Source organism: Heloderma suspectum, chromosome 7, assembly GCF_057233095.1.
Source record: "Heloderma suspectum isolate Gila_16-S chromosome 7, 16-S_ref, whole genome shotgun sequence".
NCBI classification, from domain to species: domain Eukaryota; kingdom Metazoa; phylum Chordata; class Lepidosauria; order Squamata; family Helodermatidae; genus Heloderma; species Heloderma suspectum.
In genome coordinates, this window is record NC_139464.1 from 2212378 (window position 1) to 2227231 (window position 14854).

At 51.1% G+C, this 14854-nt stretch overlaps 1 protein-coding gene across 5 annotated transcripts in view; it reads right to left on the reverse strand.

Moving 5' to 3' along the window:
* SHANK3 (SH3 and multiple ankyrin repeat domains 3) overlaps positions 1 to 14854 on the reverse strand; it is a 512191-nt gene that overhangs the window by 11750 nt on the left and 485587 nt on the right. For all 5 annotated transcript variants that reach the window (XM_084808829.1, XM_084808827.1, XM_084808826.1 and 2 more), the window contains one exon: positions 12179 to 14486. In XM_084808829.1, the coding sequence (XP_084664955.1) occupies positions 12179 to 14486 (2308 nt within the window). The remainder of the gene's footprint in view (positions 1 to 12178; positions 14487 to 14854) is intronic.

Consider the following 14854-nt stretch of genomic DNA (forward strand, 5'->3'; position numbering starts at 1 on the left):
GTTTGCAGAGTCAGCGGCTAGTGCTAAAGGCCCCGAGAAATGTGAATGTGCCCATGAGAGAGAGTCATCTTTGGGAAAGAGCAGGACATAGGAGGCTGTTCCTGCTCCACTGGGAACAGCAGCAGCAACAGCCTCTCTCCAGAAAACAGGAGGGGGCTTTCAACAAGTTCAACTGGCTCCAGTTAGAATTCATCCCCTTGAGCATCAGTCATCAGAAGTGGATCCAGTATCGCAGAGGGTCTCTCTGAGGGACTCCCCCCTGCGCCTGCTACACATCCATCACTTGCTTCCTAGAATTGCATTTGGCCTCTTTGGAGCTGCACCATGTTGGCTACTTGCATGCAGGGCAGTACTTTGCAGCAAAAAACAAAGGGAGAAATCCTTCACCTTCTTTGCCAAAGGAGCCCAAATTCTGCAGTAAGAAAAGCTGAATGCTGTGGTCCATATAAATGATGCAAATTGGGCCACGGACAATTGACCTTGTTAGCAAAGCTTGTTCTGCAATTTTTACTATTTTGTATAACTGAGGCAGCAGGTCTATGCACACTTATCTGGGAATAAGCCCCATTGACCACAATGGGACTTACCTCTGGGTAGACATGCATAGTTTTGTGCTGATAGTCTGCTGCAGCCCCTCCCAATAAAGGGAAGGAAGACCAGCACAAGAACATCGGAAGCTGTCTCATCCTGATTCAGGCCACGGGTTCTTCTAGCCCAGTGTTGTCAACACTGATGGGCAGCAATGGCTCTCCAGGGCTTCAGGCAAGTTTCTTCCCTTACCCTACCTGGAGATTAAACTTGGGGTCTTCTGCATGCCAAACATGTGCTCTACCACTAAGCTACTGCCCCTCCCTTGAGCTACAGCCACTCCCTGAAGTAATGCAGTCATAGGGAGGGGCATGGAATTATAGAGCCACTGGAGCCCCACTCTTGATCGCACTGGAAATATTATTCCAGTCTCTCCAGCTTCTGAGATCCACCAGTGACTGCCAGTGCACTTTCAGGCATACAAGCTTTCCAGCCATAAGAGGTTTGCGCCTTCTTTTTAAAGAGAAAACTAAAATGATCAGGAAGTTGAATTCTGCAGCTTTTCTGTGCCTCTGCAAACACCCAGTCCTGCTCGTAAAGCTTGTACAGACAATCAGTTCTTCTGAGCAGTGGGAAGGGCATTCCCCTTCAAGCCACAAGAGTTCCCTGTTGCTGGAATCGGAGTGTGACTGTCCTACAAGCTCAACGGAGGAAGTTGGATAGTCTCCCTTTGTGTGTATGTACAGTCAGGGCCAGAAATATTGGAACAAGGATATCTGTTTTAGCAGTTGTCCTCTGTACACCACCACACTGAAGTTGAAAGGAAACACACCCAGATGGGAGCGAAGTCAGGACTTTCAGCTGTAATTCAAGGGGTTTGACAAAAGTGGGGCACTAACCATTCAGGAAGGACAGCCAGTGGCATGCACACCCCCCCCCCATTGTTGGTGGCTCATAATGGAACAAACCAACATCATTTCAAACTTAAGGATCGCCTTTAACACCTGGATGAAAATCCTTTGCAGTCAATGACTGCCTGAAGTCTGGAACCCATGGACATGACCAAATGCTGGGTTTCCTCCCTTGAGATGCTTTGCCAGGCCTTTACTGCAGCTGCCTTCAGCTGCTGCTTGTTTGTGGCTCTTTCTGCCTTCAGTCTTGTCTTCAGTAAGTGAGAAGCATGCTCTATTGGGTTGAGATCAGGTGACTGACTTGGCCATTGAAGAACATCCCACTTCTTTGCCTTCAGAAACTCTTGGATAGCTTTTGCTGTATGTTTTGGGTCATTATCCATCTGCAATATGAAGCAGCGTCCTATCAGTTTGGCAGCATTCGGCTGAATCTAAGCAGAAAGTATAACCCTATACGCTTCAGAATTCATCCCGTGGCTTTTATCAGCAGTTAGGTCATCAATAAACACCAGTGACCCGGTTCCATTGGCAGCCATACATGCCCATGCCATAACACTGCCTCCACCATGTTTGACAGATGAGGTGGTATGCTTTGGATCATGAGCTGTTCATAGAATCATAGAATAGTAGGGTTGGAAGGGGCCTACAAGGCCATCGAGTCCAACCCCCTGCTCAATGCAGGAATCCATGTTCCTTTCCTTTGCCATACTTTTCTCTTCCCATCATTCTGGTACAAGTTAATCTTGGTTTCATCAGTCCAAAGAATCTTATTCCAGAACTGGGCAGGCTTTTTTAGGTGTTTGCTGGCAAAGGCTAATCTGGCCTGTCTGTTCTTGAGCATTACCAGTGGTTTGCACCTTGTTGTGAAGCCTCTGTATTTACATTCATAAAGCCATCTCTTGACTGTAGATGTTGACAATGACATGCCTACCTCCTCAAGAGCATTCTTGACCTGGCTAGATGTGGTGAAAGGGTTCTTCTTCACCATGAGCAGAATTCTACGGTCATCCATTTTAGTTGTCTTCCATGGTCTTCCAGGCCTTTTGCTGTTGCTGAGCTTGCCAGTTAATTCCTTTTTTCAGGATGTTCCAAACTGTTGTGTTGGCCACTCCCACTGTTTTTGCGATCTCTCTGATGGGTTTATGTTGTTTCCTCAGCCTAATGATGGCCTCCTTCTCTCGCATGGACACCTCTTTGGCCCTCGTGTGGGGAGTTCCAGTGAACAGCTACCAAATGCAAATGTAACACTCAGAACCACCTCCAGGCCTTTTGTCTGCTTGACTGGTCACGGGGCACCCAGGAAACAGGCCACACCTGGCCATGCAGCTGCTTGTCAGCCATTCATTCCATTACTTATGAGCCCCCAACGATGGGTGTGTGTGTATGCCACTGGCTGTCTTTCCTGAATGGTTAGTGCCCCACCTTTGCCGAACCCCTTGAATTACAGCTGAAAGTCCTGACTTCGCTCCCATCTGGGTGTGTTTCCTTTCAACTTCAGTGTGGTGGTGTACAGAGGCCAACTGCCAAAACAGTTATCCTTGTTCCAATATTTCCGGCCCTGACTGTATGTAAAAGCCAGTTTATGCCTTTAGAAATGAAAGGGGAGGAGAAAACCCAAGCAAAATTGCAGTGACGTTCACTCTAGCACCCGAGTGTAGAGTCCACATTCTTAAAAGGCCAACAGATTTAAAACAAGGATCTTGACATGGTGAGGGTACTGCAGGAACAGCTGGCTTTCCTTTCTTTCTTTTCAAGAAGGCCACAGAGGTACTCATCTGCTCAGGCGGATCTGCACACACCCTTTATTGAACCCCGACTGTTTCAGATCAGTTCTGAAACTGCACCAGCATTTGGGGAGTCTGTTGTTTGTGACCAGCAATGTTGCAAGGACCATCCAAGAGATGCTCCTTGCTATAGATGCACAATGAGGTGCAGTTCAGCTATGAAGTGGCAGTTGCACTTCTGAGGACTTTATGTAGAACTTTAGAATGTACATTCTGAGCACTATAACAAAATGGGAAAATCAGTGGTGGAGGTGGTAGTGTGAATGGGGGGGCGGGGGATGAACAGTGTGTATCTTGCCGAGCTAGGGACAGGACGAGCACATTTCCCGTCTCTGAAAACTGGCTGTCTCCACAAGCCCATCATCTTCATCACCTTGTAATCATCTGCTCTGCAGAGGCTTCTTTCCTTCTTGGCTGCTTCTAGGTGATAAACTTCCACTTCCTTCCTACTAGAAGCATTTCCCTTTCCTCCAAGCCCATGACCTCCCACTCTGCACTACTAAATTCCCTATGCCAGCCCATTCCTGCTGTTCCAGTTTGGAAAGACATTCAGTTCCTCCCATGCAACTTCTCGGTCTTTCTCTACATTCATAAAGCTTCCTAACTTGGCAATGCCCACAAATATAAAGACACACAATTCTACTTCCCTCCCCAATCTAATAAACAGGCCCCAAGATGGATTCTCTGAGCAGTCCCTCCAGTAAAGTCTCAGCTGAAAGTTTGCCTTTTTGCATGGACACAGGACTACTCTATGGCCAGCTGAGGAAGCTGGGGCAATGGACCAGTTTGTATGGGACCAGCTGGCATGGTTCATACCAATGGGTCACCTACGAGCCTGCTGGGTGCAGGTCCAAGTCTATGACTTGCAATGATTTTACAAAATCACCTCTATGCCTACACCTTGCTTGTCCTGCCCTTGGGGCAAAGAAGGAAAAGCACTCAGCTTATTTACCCTTTGTCACCTCACACCTCCTTGACATTAGTCTGTTTTCTCCTGAAGACTCATTCCCTCACTTACTACCTCTCCACCCACACCACCAAGTTCATCTTCTGATTTTGAGAAACAGAAACCATCTCTCGTTCGCTGCTAGCAACAGCTTAACTACTTTCTCTTGTCCAGCTCACAGAGTGCCAGCTAGGATTAAAGTCTTGGGCCCCAATCCAGATCTTGTTGTTGGTAATGACTAATGTCTCCAAGTGTGGATGCACATCCCCATCCCAAGACACATCAATAGGTATGAGTGAGCCCTGCAACCCTGCCAATCTCCCTTTCTGAATTGCGGAGTTCAGCTTTAAACTCTACAACTGCAAGGGAGCATATGTGGACAAAAAAACCAGTTTGTTCTTGGGCATGCTGCAACCCACCCAAAAACATTTTAGTTGCACGATGAAGATTGTGCAAAGGGCTGCAAAGGAGATCCTCACCCAGAGGTGTTCAGATCACAAAAGACTACTTCTGCCATAACATTTCGTGTTCACAAGGTGACTTTCTGAAGCCATCCCATAAGTGTGTAGATGAAAAGGGGGATTTTCCAGGGATGCTCCAGTGGATTGAGGATGCTGATCATGGCTGAGCCCCACAGCAGTTACATGGACAAGGCATTCTCATGAAATTTTTGTATGCGGATATACTCATGAGATGGCTTCAGAAATCTACTGCAAGTGCTCCAAAACGTGTGCTTGAATTGTTCTGAAGAGACTTTGTAACAAGGCTAGGATAAGAGGGCTGAAGCCCTGTAAGGAATTTTTAGGCATTCCCCCAAACTCAAGCAGCACCTACCTGAAACGATGTCTTTGCTTGCTGGCTGCCTTCAGTGCTGCAATTGGCACTGAAGGGAAACTGCCAGGCTCAGTTTTGGACCTTTTCAAAATGTAAAACCATCTCTCAGGGGCACAGCATATGCAAAACACACACTCCCAGGGAACACATCACCCTTGCCCCACGCCACCGCCCTCCATGAACATGCAGGAGCCAAAGGCCACAACCCATTGCTCGCCTCCCCATTCAGTGGACAGAACAATGGGGCACATAAACTGGGATTAGTAAGAGGTTAGCAAGAGCATGAAGTGAAGCTGTCAAGGTTTGGTGGGTTACAAATGCATGCTGTGGCTTGTTACCCACGATGCCCCTGTATCCTTGTAGGCTGTGTGCACTTGCATTGAAAATCAAGAAGGCTCCCCGCCATCCCCCCCACTGCACTAAGCCCTACCTATCCATTGGTTGCTTTTGGATTAGGACCTCTTCTGCTCCTGGTGTGTTGGAGGTCCCTCCTCCACACCCACAGTAACGTGCCCCAGACGCATTTCCTGCTCTGTAGAAAGTCACCATACAACAACTGGCTGCCCACTTGTTCTCTTCCTAATCCCTTGGCACCTCCGTGCTTTGCTGAGACTCTGAACTGCCCAGGGCAGGTGGGCAGGAACATTTGGCATCGGCCTTGCAAGTACTGGAACAAGGTATCGGAGAAACCCTCTGGGAATGGGAGATGTTTTGCACCACTACTGTCAAAGGTCTCCTTGCCACAGTGTGTGTCAATAGGCAAGTTCTGTGGCAAGGATGGAAAGTGGCAACAATAGAAAAGATGGTGCTCAGCAAAACACCAGTGAGGCACCAGGCAGCGGATCTTATGAAGAATCCCATTTTCCCATCTTGCAACATATGAAATGGCAGCCCTCCAAACCCCAGAGGGTTCCAACTCTTCTACAAGGATTCCTTTGGGTCCTTGTAGCCTGATCAAAAGAGGCTGAGGCCTGGACAAGTCTTTGGAAGCTGCAAGGCTTGTGAATGCCTCCATGAAGGAGCATGGCAGGGGCTCCCTGCTCAGTCCGCCATGCCTCTCGCAGAAGGGCGACTGTAGGGCAGAGGAGACAGGGCTCCATGCCCCTCCCCATTGGCCCGCATGTGGCAACTGGAGCCCTCCCCTGCTCCCTGTGGACCGGACCGCAAGAGATGTGGGAGATCTAGTCAGACCCCCTGCTGATTTGAGCTGTTCTTGAGAACAGCTGAGGCTCTGAAGCAATGGAGCCGCAGGGAAGGTCTTAAAGGAACCTCCCCCCCCCCCCCCGCTGGTTCCCTGGTCTGAGCCCTACCCACTGAAGTTGCTAGTAATCCCGTAGTGGGAAACAGTCAGGGCTAGTAGCAGCTTTGAGGGGGCTGAGATTTAGACTGGGGAAACACGGTAACCCCCTCCCCTGGCACTGCCTGACCCAATCCGGAGTCTCTCACTTCTGCTTTTAAGTACAAACGGAAATGGACAAAAAGAAACAGAAGTGTCTCATGCAGATTGGCCCTGAGGTGGCTTCGGGCAGAGCCCATTCATAGAATCATAGAGTTGGATGGGGCCTCGGAGTTCATCTAGTTCAGGGGTAAGCAAGTGGCCACCGTGGGTACCAATGTGCTCCTGGACATCTTCCTTGGCTGCCGCCAAGGTACTATTCCCCTCCCTTTTAAAAAATGTACGCGTTTTCTTACCAGCAGCTGTCAAACAGGTTTCTGCTGGTGCTGAAAACTATTTAGTATGTTGGGTCTCAGGCCTCCACTTTGTACTCAGTCTTCTTGGCAGGTGGCTTGTCCTTTGTCATGCATCCCATAGCAGCCATTTTGTGGTGATGCCCAGGACAGTTTCTCAAATTGCCCAACGTGCCCATGGCCCCAAAAGGTTACCTACCCCTGACCTAGTCCAATGCCCTGCTCCATGCAGGCGCCGCACTGCAGGGCACAGCCACAGCACCCCTGACAGATGGCCACCGAGCTTCGGCTTAAATGCCACCGGCGAAGGAGAACCCCCCACCTCATGGGATTAATTTTATTTATGAAGTGGGTGTCAGGCTTTCTTCACACACTACAAGGGTAGAGGGAGCATAGTCCTTGCCCCTAAAAGGATCATTCCTCTTCCCTGAAAGCTACTATTCCTTCTTCTACTCCACCAATGGGAATCATAGAGTCATAGAATAGTAGGGTTGGAAGGGGCCTACAAGGCCATTGAGTCCAACCCCCATGGTCCCAGGCATGGAATGCTATGAACAAGTAGTTAAAAAGGTGGGATAGCAATGTATTACATAAATAAATAAAGTATTTCTGGCCTTGCAGCGATTCCGAGCTAAGCACTTCACCATGGGCTGTCCCTTTCTTTTCTGGCTGACTCGGATGGGCTGCTGACTGTTCACAAAACACCAGGAGCAGAGGAGGTCAGAGTGCAGGTCCTTGTCTCCCATTACAAAGGGGCTGGTATGACTGGATCTGACGTCTACTTTGATTACATAGGAATACAAAGACAAGTCAGACTCCTGGTCCATGTACTAGGCCAACTAGCCCTGTGTTGTCTACACTGACTGGCAGCAGTTCTTCAGGGATTCAGGAGTTTCCCCAGTCCTACTTGGAAAAATGTTTCCGGGGGGGGGGGGGTAGTGACTGCAAGGTGATGTCACCAAGAGTTGTTCTTCTGGAATGGAAATCAGTCTTGTGAATATGCCAACAAGTTCCCCACGATCGATCGCTAAGAATTAGACTCACACCTCCTGGCTCCTCGTGTAGGTGGCAATGGCAAGCAGTAATAATGATGTTGCTGCCATGCTCCAGAGTATGCACACCACCAGTCGCCATGCTAAAGAAGGCAGCTCTGCTACTTCACTGTGTAACTACTGTGTCAAAAATGCCTGCATGGTCCCAGGCATGGGCAATGTGCCCATCATCTGCCTGAAATGTGCCCAGGTTTTGGAACGGAACTGCCAGTCTGTTTTGGTGCATGAGTTTTCATACATTGCAGGAGATGACAGCAGCAGCAACAAAGCCTACAAGAAAATGGGGGTTGTTAACTGCAGTAGCTGGAAGCTCACACCAGAACACTTTTTGACTAAAACATAATTAATTGATGAGTTTATATAGAAAGAGGAAGCTTTACCCTAGGAGCTAAATGCCTACAAGGCTTTTTTCTCTTCACTCTCTTTTTCAGATCTGTAGGAATACAAAGCAGTTGTGCGTTTTCCAATATATATATATGCAAAAATATTTTTTTCTTTTTTTCTTTCTGCATTTAGAAATTGACTTCAGATTATACATCTAGAGCACTCTGTTGTTGGTTAGAGAGAGAACATTGTGAAATGGACATTGGTTTGGGGCTAAGTCAGACTTGAGTTGAACCCTGGGTTAGGCTGGATCATCCTGCTAAAGAGCAGCAGGGCCCATGCACCTCCGCACTGCTTCACCGGTTAACTGGGTCCAGTGGATCCTGCCTCCCAAGCTCACTTCCACCTCATCTCAATGCTCCCTTGACCATCAAAGGAAAACGGCAGCCCATAAAGGCATGGTGGCCCCTTGCCATTTTAGAGCTCCTGGGGTTGGGGAGCAGCTCGAGTCCCAGGGAAGTTGGTGCTGCATCAGGGGGGTGCTGTTTGTAGGATACATTTCAATAAGTAAGCAAAGGGCCTGTTTTGGGATGGGTGCTGTTTACCTTGTTCATGTATTCTCTGGAAGCGGAGGGGGAATCGTGAGGTAGCCAAGTTTGCAGATGCCACCCAAGTTATTCAGGATGGTAAAATTCCAATGAGACTTTGAAAAGCTCCAGAATGGGAATGTGGATAACAGCAAATTAAAGTCGAGATAATCCGAAGTGACACCAGGACAAAAAATAAATAAATAAAATCCTAACTGCACATATAACTTGATGGGCCTTAAGCAACTGTTACTATCCAGGAAAGAAAGCTTTGGTGCACATGAGAATTGTTAGGAAAGAGGCTGGAAAACAGAACAGCAGGTGTTATTATTGAAAAGGGGGAAAACTGGCCTTCAAATTGATGGGGCTACTGAAGAAAAAAAAGACTGGAAAAGTTGAAGCTTTTTAATGTAGAAAAGAGAAGGCTGAGAGAGGGCACAAAGACATGTCAAACTACTCGTGAAATGCCCATCACAACAGCAGGAGGGTGATGTGCCCATGGATTGCAGGCGGAGGGGGGACAAAGAAGCACTCTCCTCCCACAGCGTCAGCTGGGGCTGCCGGGCCTGCCTCTGCATGCAAGAGGAGCGAAGAGCCAGGCTGGGCTACACCAGCAGAAAGGAGGAAGGTGCCTCCGTATCACCCTCCCTGCCACCTCGCAGCTGCAAAGCTCTCCGGCTGCTGAAGGAGGCCTATCTGCCTAGGAGCCCGCCCAGAAAGGCACGCAAAGAGCCGGCCTGGAGAACCTGGCCCTGCCCACTTGCCCATGGTACCGTGCCCTGCCCTGCCGCGTGGTCACGCTGGACCATGACCAAGAGACACCACAGCCTTTACATGAAAGAACTGCATGGAGAGTGTCTCTCGAGAGAAGCATGCTTGGGGCTGGCTGCTTTCCACATCTCAGAGGTGACAGGGAGAGGCGGTGGGACCACTTGTGCGAGCAGGTCTGCGTTGTGCTTTCTGTCCCTCCCCCCTCCCTGCCCACAGGAGAGTTCTTGTACCTCACAAACCCAACTGTGACAGGCCATGGCCAAAGTCCTGCAATGTCCCACCCTTCCCTGCGTCTTTCTCTTCCGTGAGAGTCCTGTCCCTCTCAGTTTGGTAAGCTGTTCTTCTGTAAAGCTCAGCGATTCCTTTCAGTTTCATGATGTGTGTGTGTGTGGGGGGGCTACTTCTGCCCTTGTACATCCCCATATACTTCACAATCCCATCTCTAGTCTCCCCCCAAGCCCCTGATATTCATGGCACACCCGATCCAATGCATACAAGGGCGCAGGTGCAAACTCAGCATCGTTTCTTTATTTTTATCTTGAATTCAAGGCTGCAGCCTCAGGAGGGTGGCGTGAATATGCACTGGACACGTCTAGTTAAACAAGGGCAATCTGAAATGCAAAGAGAGGCAGCTGGGGGAGCGGACAGACATGCACCAGGGGCATGTGGGTGGCCACTGCTGCAGACAGAGCAGGGCCTTGCTCTGGTCCACCACCGCAAATTTTATGTTCTTAAACTAAACCCCGAGGTCCAACCTCAGGGCCAAAGCAAATGTGATGCAGGAGATCTGGGATCAGACCTCCTGATTTTTGAAAGGGTTTATATATTTTAAAACACTTGAAAGATGTAATTCCATGCATGGTTAAACAGATAAGAGTCTTACAACTCCGGGCATTCCCTAGCCAGCCAATTTGGCTGGGAGTTGTAGGATTTTTTTTTCCTGTCTAAACATGCATAGGCTTGTATCCTTAAGAAGCCCCAGAAAGCTCTGATTCTGACTGGAGCTGCGGTGCTGCAAGGTGGAAGCCTCAACCTTCTCTCCATCCAAATCACCCCCCCCCCCCAGCTACTACTAGCCTTGCACAGGAAACAAAAATATAGGGGACATTTCCCCTGCATTTTTCCCCAATTGGGGTAAATAGCAGCTTTGGCTGGGGGTTGGGGAGGGATTCATATGGGGAAAGGGTCAAGCATCTGCCTTGCAGTACTGCTGCTTCTATCAAAAGTCAAGCTTCCCCTCCATCTGTCTTAACGTTACCTAAATAAATAAATAAATAAATACGTAAGAAGCTGGGAGATCGCAGCTTCCCGAGCTGGTGCCTGCTTTGGCCATCAGCTGCTCGCTGCAAGCAGCGCTATCTTTGCACAGGAGACCTCGTCAGGACGGGAACAGGCATCTCACATGTAGGAGCATCAGTGTTTTGTGGGCGGGGCGGCAGGGAGGGGCACGGTGCTGCTTCTAGGCAGATAACCTGATGGGGTAAGGCGAGGAGCGGGTTGTGCCTCGGCAGTCATTCAGAATGACATGGCTGGCTCAGCTAGCTCTGCCTTTCCCATTGGGTTATGGGACTACATTATTGGGCGGAGGGTAGGTGTGCTGAACTTGAATGCAGCAGCATCTCCGGGAGAGAGGAGGAAACATGCCACCCCCACCCCTGCCCCACTGGTCGCAGAGAGGTAGCCTGTGTCATCCCCAAAGTGGGAAGGGGCAGTGAAAACCTAGCAGCTAATGCGATCTATTCTGATAAAAAAATCCCCACAGAAGAGCACAGAAGACAAGAGATTTGAGACATGAAGGGAGGAACGGGAAACCGCAAAGAGGGTCATTTATAGGAGTAAGGAGTCTGTCCAGACCAGCAGTTTCTATGTAATCTGTTACTGTGGCATGCTACACACCACAAGGCATTGCCTTTTCTTCTGCCACTTCTTTTATTCTTATTTTTTGACATAAGAGTTTGACTCTTATAAAAGGAGCATAAACTTCCCCACAATTTATCTTCTGTATCCCTTTCTTTTGCCCTTGCCTCATCCTTCCTCCTTTGTGATCAGAGCATTTGCGCATTGCCCTCTTACGGTTCTCTCATTCTGAGAGTAGCTCCACACATGACACATCCTTAAACAGCTGGTGGCTCTCCAAAATGTGTACAAGGAGTCTAAGGACATGCTTTGGCCATACACACATTTAATGCTTCTGCTGCAGGGGCAGCAGGATAACGAGAGCGCACAGTACATGTGCCAAGCACGATTACTATGTAAAGTGTGATGCCTCTCACAGAGAACTTGCTAATTTCTTTACGATTCTTTCCACAGAAGCTAAGCCAGTTGCTATGTGAGCCTGTGTCGAATTTTGCTCCCCCTTTTACCAGGGTGTACGCAGATGCAGCTGTGCAAATTGAACGTTATTTTAAGGAAGGGCCAGAAGCACACATGCATGGGAGAGACACCTGTGACCATAGTACTGGGACAGTGAAGGAAAAGGTGAAATGAAATGTGGAAGAAGAGTGCTAGTCTGGATATACCCTTAGGCGCTGGGGAAGAAGGTGAAGAGAGACAGGGTATGTGCTAGTAGGAGAGGGTGGGGTGATCAAGATTTCCCCCGTATCTCCCCCACAATCTCCGAGAAGACCCTGCAGGACTTCCCCCGCCCCCGCCCCTCTGCTGCCTCACCCCAAGGTGCGGCGTGCCCCTTGCTGGCCAGAGCAGAGCAGGCAAGCCCTCTGCCCTGTCTCTGCTCAACTGCCCCAAGTCTTACCGTGCTGCAACCACTGGAGGCTTCTTCCCGGGGTCTAACACGCTCCCAGTGGGCTCCTCCCCCAAGGAGCGCGTGTCCTTGTTCAGCTGCTGCAGCCGGGAACTCAGCTCGCTGATCACAGTTGGTTTGTCATCCTCAGCCCCATGGGTTGGCCGGCTGTCCAGGGGGTCCCCCCACAGCTTGGACCTTCGCTGAAAGAGGTAGCGTGGCCGGCCAACGCTGGCAGAAGCCAGAATGGCCGCGTGTTGCTGGGAGAGGAGCTCGCTGTCCGAAGACTGCTTCAAAAGTGGGTCCCTGAAAGTAACTGGCCCCTTGCTGAGCTGGGACTTGAGTTTTGGCTTTGGAGGCACTGGCGGCTTCTCGAGTATAAAAGTTTGTCCATCCGCAAAGGAAGTGTATGTGTCAGTTGGCTCCCCGCTCTCGGAGGACAATGTGGACATGCTGGAGACAGTGGAGATGGTGCTTGTGGTCTCCAGGTGATGGTCACTGGAACTTCTGGTGTCCACCTCTTCCACTCCTGAGTCTGCAGCAGACTCTGGGGCTGTGGGGGCATCAGAGGGCTTCCCTGAGGGTGTTCCACCAGTGGTAGAAGGTGCTACTGCTGCCGCTGGTACAGATGGCGTGGCAACTGCTGGAGTCGCCAGTTGGCTGATGGGTGTGCCAGGGGTGGTGACCAGTACCCCATTTGCAAACTCGTCTGGGGGCGGCACTAGGCCAATCTTGGCCAGCTCCTCCCTGGTCTCCTCGTCACTCGAAGACAGCTGCGCAGGCGGCAGGGTGACCGTGTACGGCTCCACTTCCTCTTCCGAGCTACCTTGTCCTAGAGTCTTGTCAGAAGCTGGGCTGGCTGGAGCTTTCCCCATGGGGCTGGGCTGAGCCTCTGCCATGGACCCCTCGGCTGGCTCTGGACCTGCCTCGGGGACAGGCGACGTCTCTCCCGTCATCTCCAGCCCGAGCTCCTGGCCGTTGCTCGTCGCATGCACCACGAGGAGGCCAGCTGTCTTCTGCTGTGACGTGTCCACTATGCTGATGATCATAGATTTCTTCTCTTCTGCTTTCTTCTCCTCCCTTGCAGGCGTCTCGGCTCGGGCCTCGCCCTCTTTCCTCACAGCAGTTGGCGTCCCCCAGTGGCTCTGCGTCGGGGTCAAAGTGCCTGGCGCCTGTGCCGTGGCTCCGGGCGAATATGCAGGCGACACCAGGCCGCCCAGCTCCCCTCTCTCTTGTTCTTTGGCTTGGGTGTCCACAAACAGGGGGGCCGCACGGTCCGAATCTGGGCTGTGGAGGGGGGTGGGGCCTCTGGAGGGGACCTGGGTGGAAAGTGCCCGCTCCCGTGCGGCCAGCGCCAGCGCCAGTGGTGAATTTGGGTCCAGGGGCTTCCCTGTGAGGGGGTGGATGAATGTTGAGGAGGAGCTGCTTATTAATGGCTTTAAAGCTGAGACGGGTGAAGGCAGAAGCACGTCCCGGCTCCCCAGCAGCCGCTCGTCGATGGACCGCGACTGCTGCAGAGATGGCGTCTCTACGGTGGGGGGGCTTCCCTCTATTGCCCCCACGGAGAGGAAGACGGTGGATTTCCGCTTTTCGTCGAGGCGACGCTCCCTGTCCTTCATGACCCCTGCAATGGCAGTGGCGAAGGGGAGGCTGGCCATGTCCGCCTGCTGCGACTGGTACTCCATCCCGCTCAGCCGGTGGCTGCGCCGGGTGGGAGAGGGCTCCCGCGTGAAGCCCCCCGCAATGGAGAGTGCCGCTCGCTCCTGAGCATCCTCCACCTGCAGCTGCTTCACCAGCGGGCTCTTCTTCCTCTGTGGCTTGGTGGGGGCAAAGAGGCTGACGTTGAACGGGCCCGTGTTGGCGTAAGGGTTGTCCACCACGCGCCCCCTCCGCTTCAGCTTCTCGGGGGGGGTGGCAGAGGGACCGGGCCGGGGGATGTCCGTGGGTTCCACAGGAATGTGGGAGGAGTCTTGCAGGATGATCATGGAGCGTGCACGTTTCTGCCGTTCGGGGTATGGGGCGGAAGCCCTTGCTTGGTCGTACATCTCCGCTGCACTGATCACCTGGGGCAGCCCATGGAGCTTGGCCTCCAAGCCTGGCTTAAAGCTCGACCGTATTGTGTCGTAGACTCTTCCTGGGGGCGGAGGGGGGGAGAAGGACGGGGGTGCAGCTGTGTCAAAATAATAGGGGGAAGGGGGAGGGGGAGGAGCGGTCTGAGGTGGGGGTGGGATGCCATGCCCTTCTCTGACAGTATCTTGCATTGACGTACTCCGGGGAAATTTCCCATCCATTAAGGAAGTGACAAATTTCTCATCTTCACCTGTAAACCAGCACAACAGGAAATGTCAAAGTTGCTGAGCAAAACAATTCAGTGAGTTCGTAAAACATACACTCCCAGAGCAGGAGTGAAGCTAAAGGCTCCGCTCAGTTCTACTGGCTAACTACACACGTCTCCAGATCCCAAACCTTCGGCTAAACACTCCACAGGGTATGTCAAACTCTCCTGCTTCTCACTCTGGTCATGCGGCATCAGTGGAATGCAGTCAGCAGGAATCATAAGGCAAACAGGTATGCACTTATGCCAAGCACCCCAAACCAAGGTGCTGCTTGAGTATGCAGGGTGAACAGATAAGCTCTTAGAGACCGCTTTTACTGCCTTTTTATGGAACACACTGTGGGAGAGCAGTG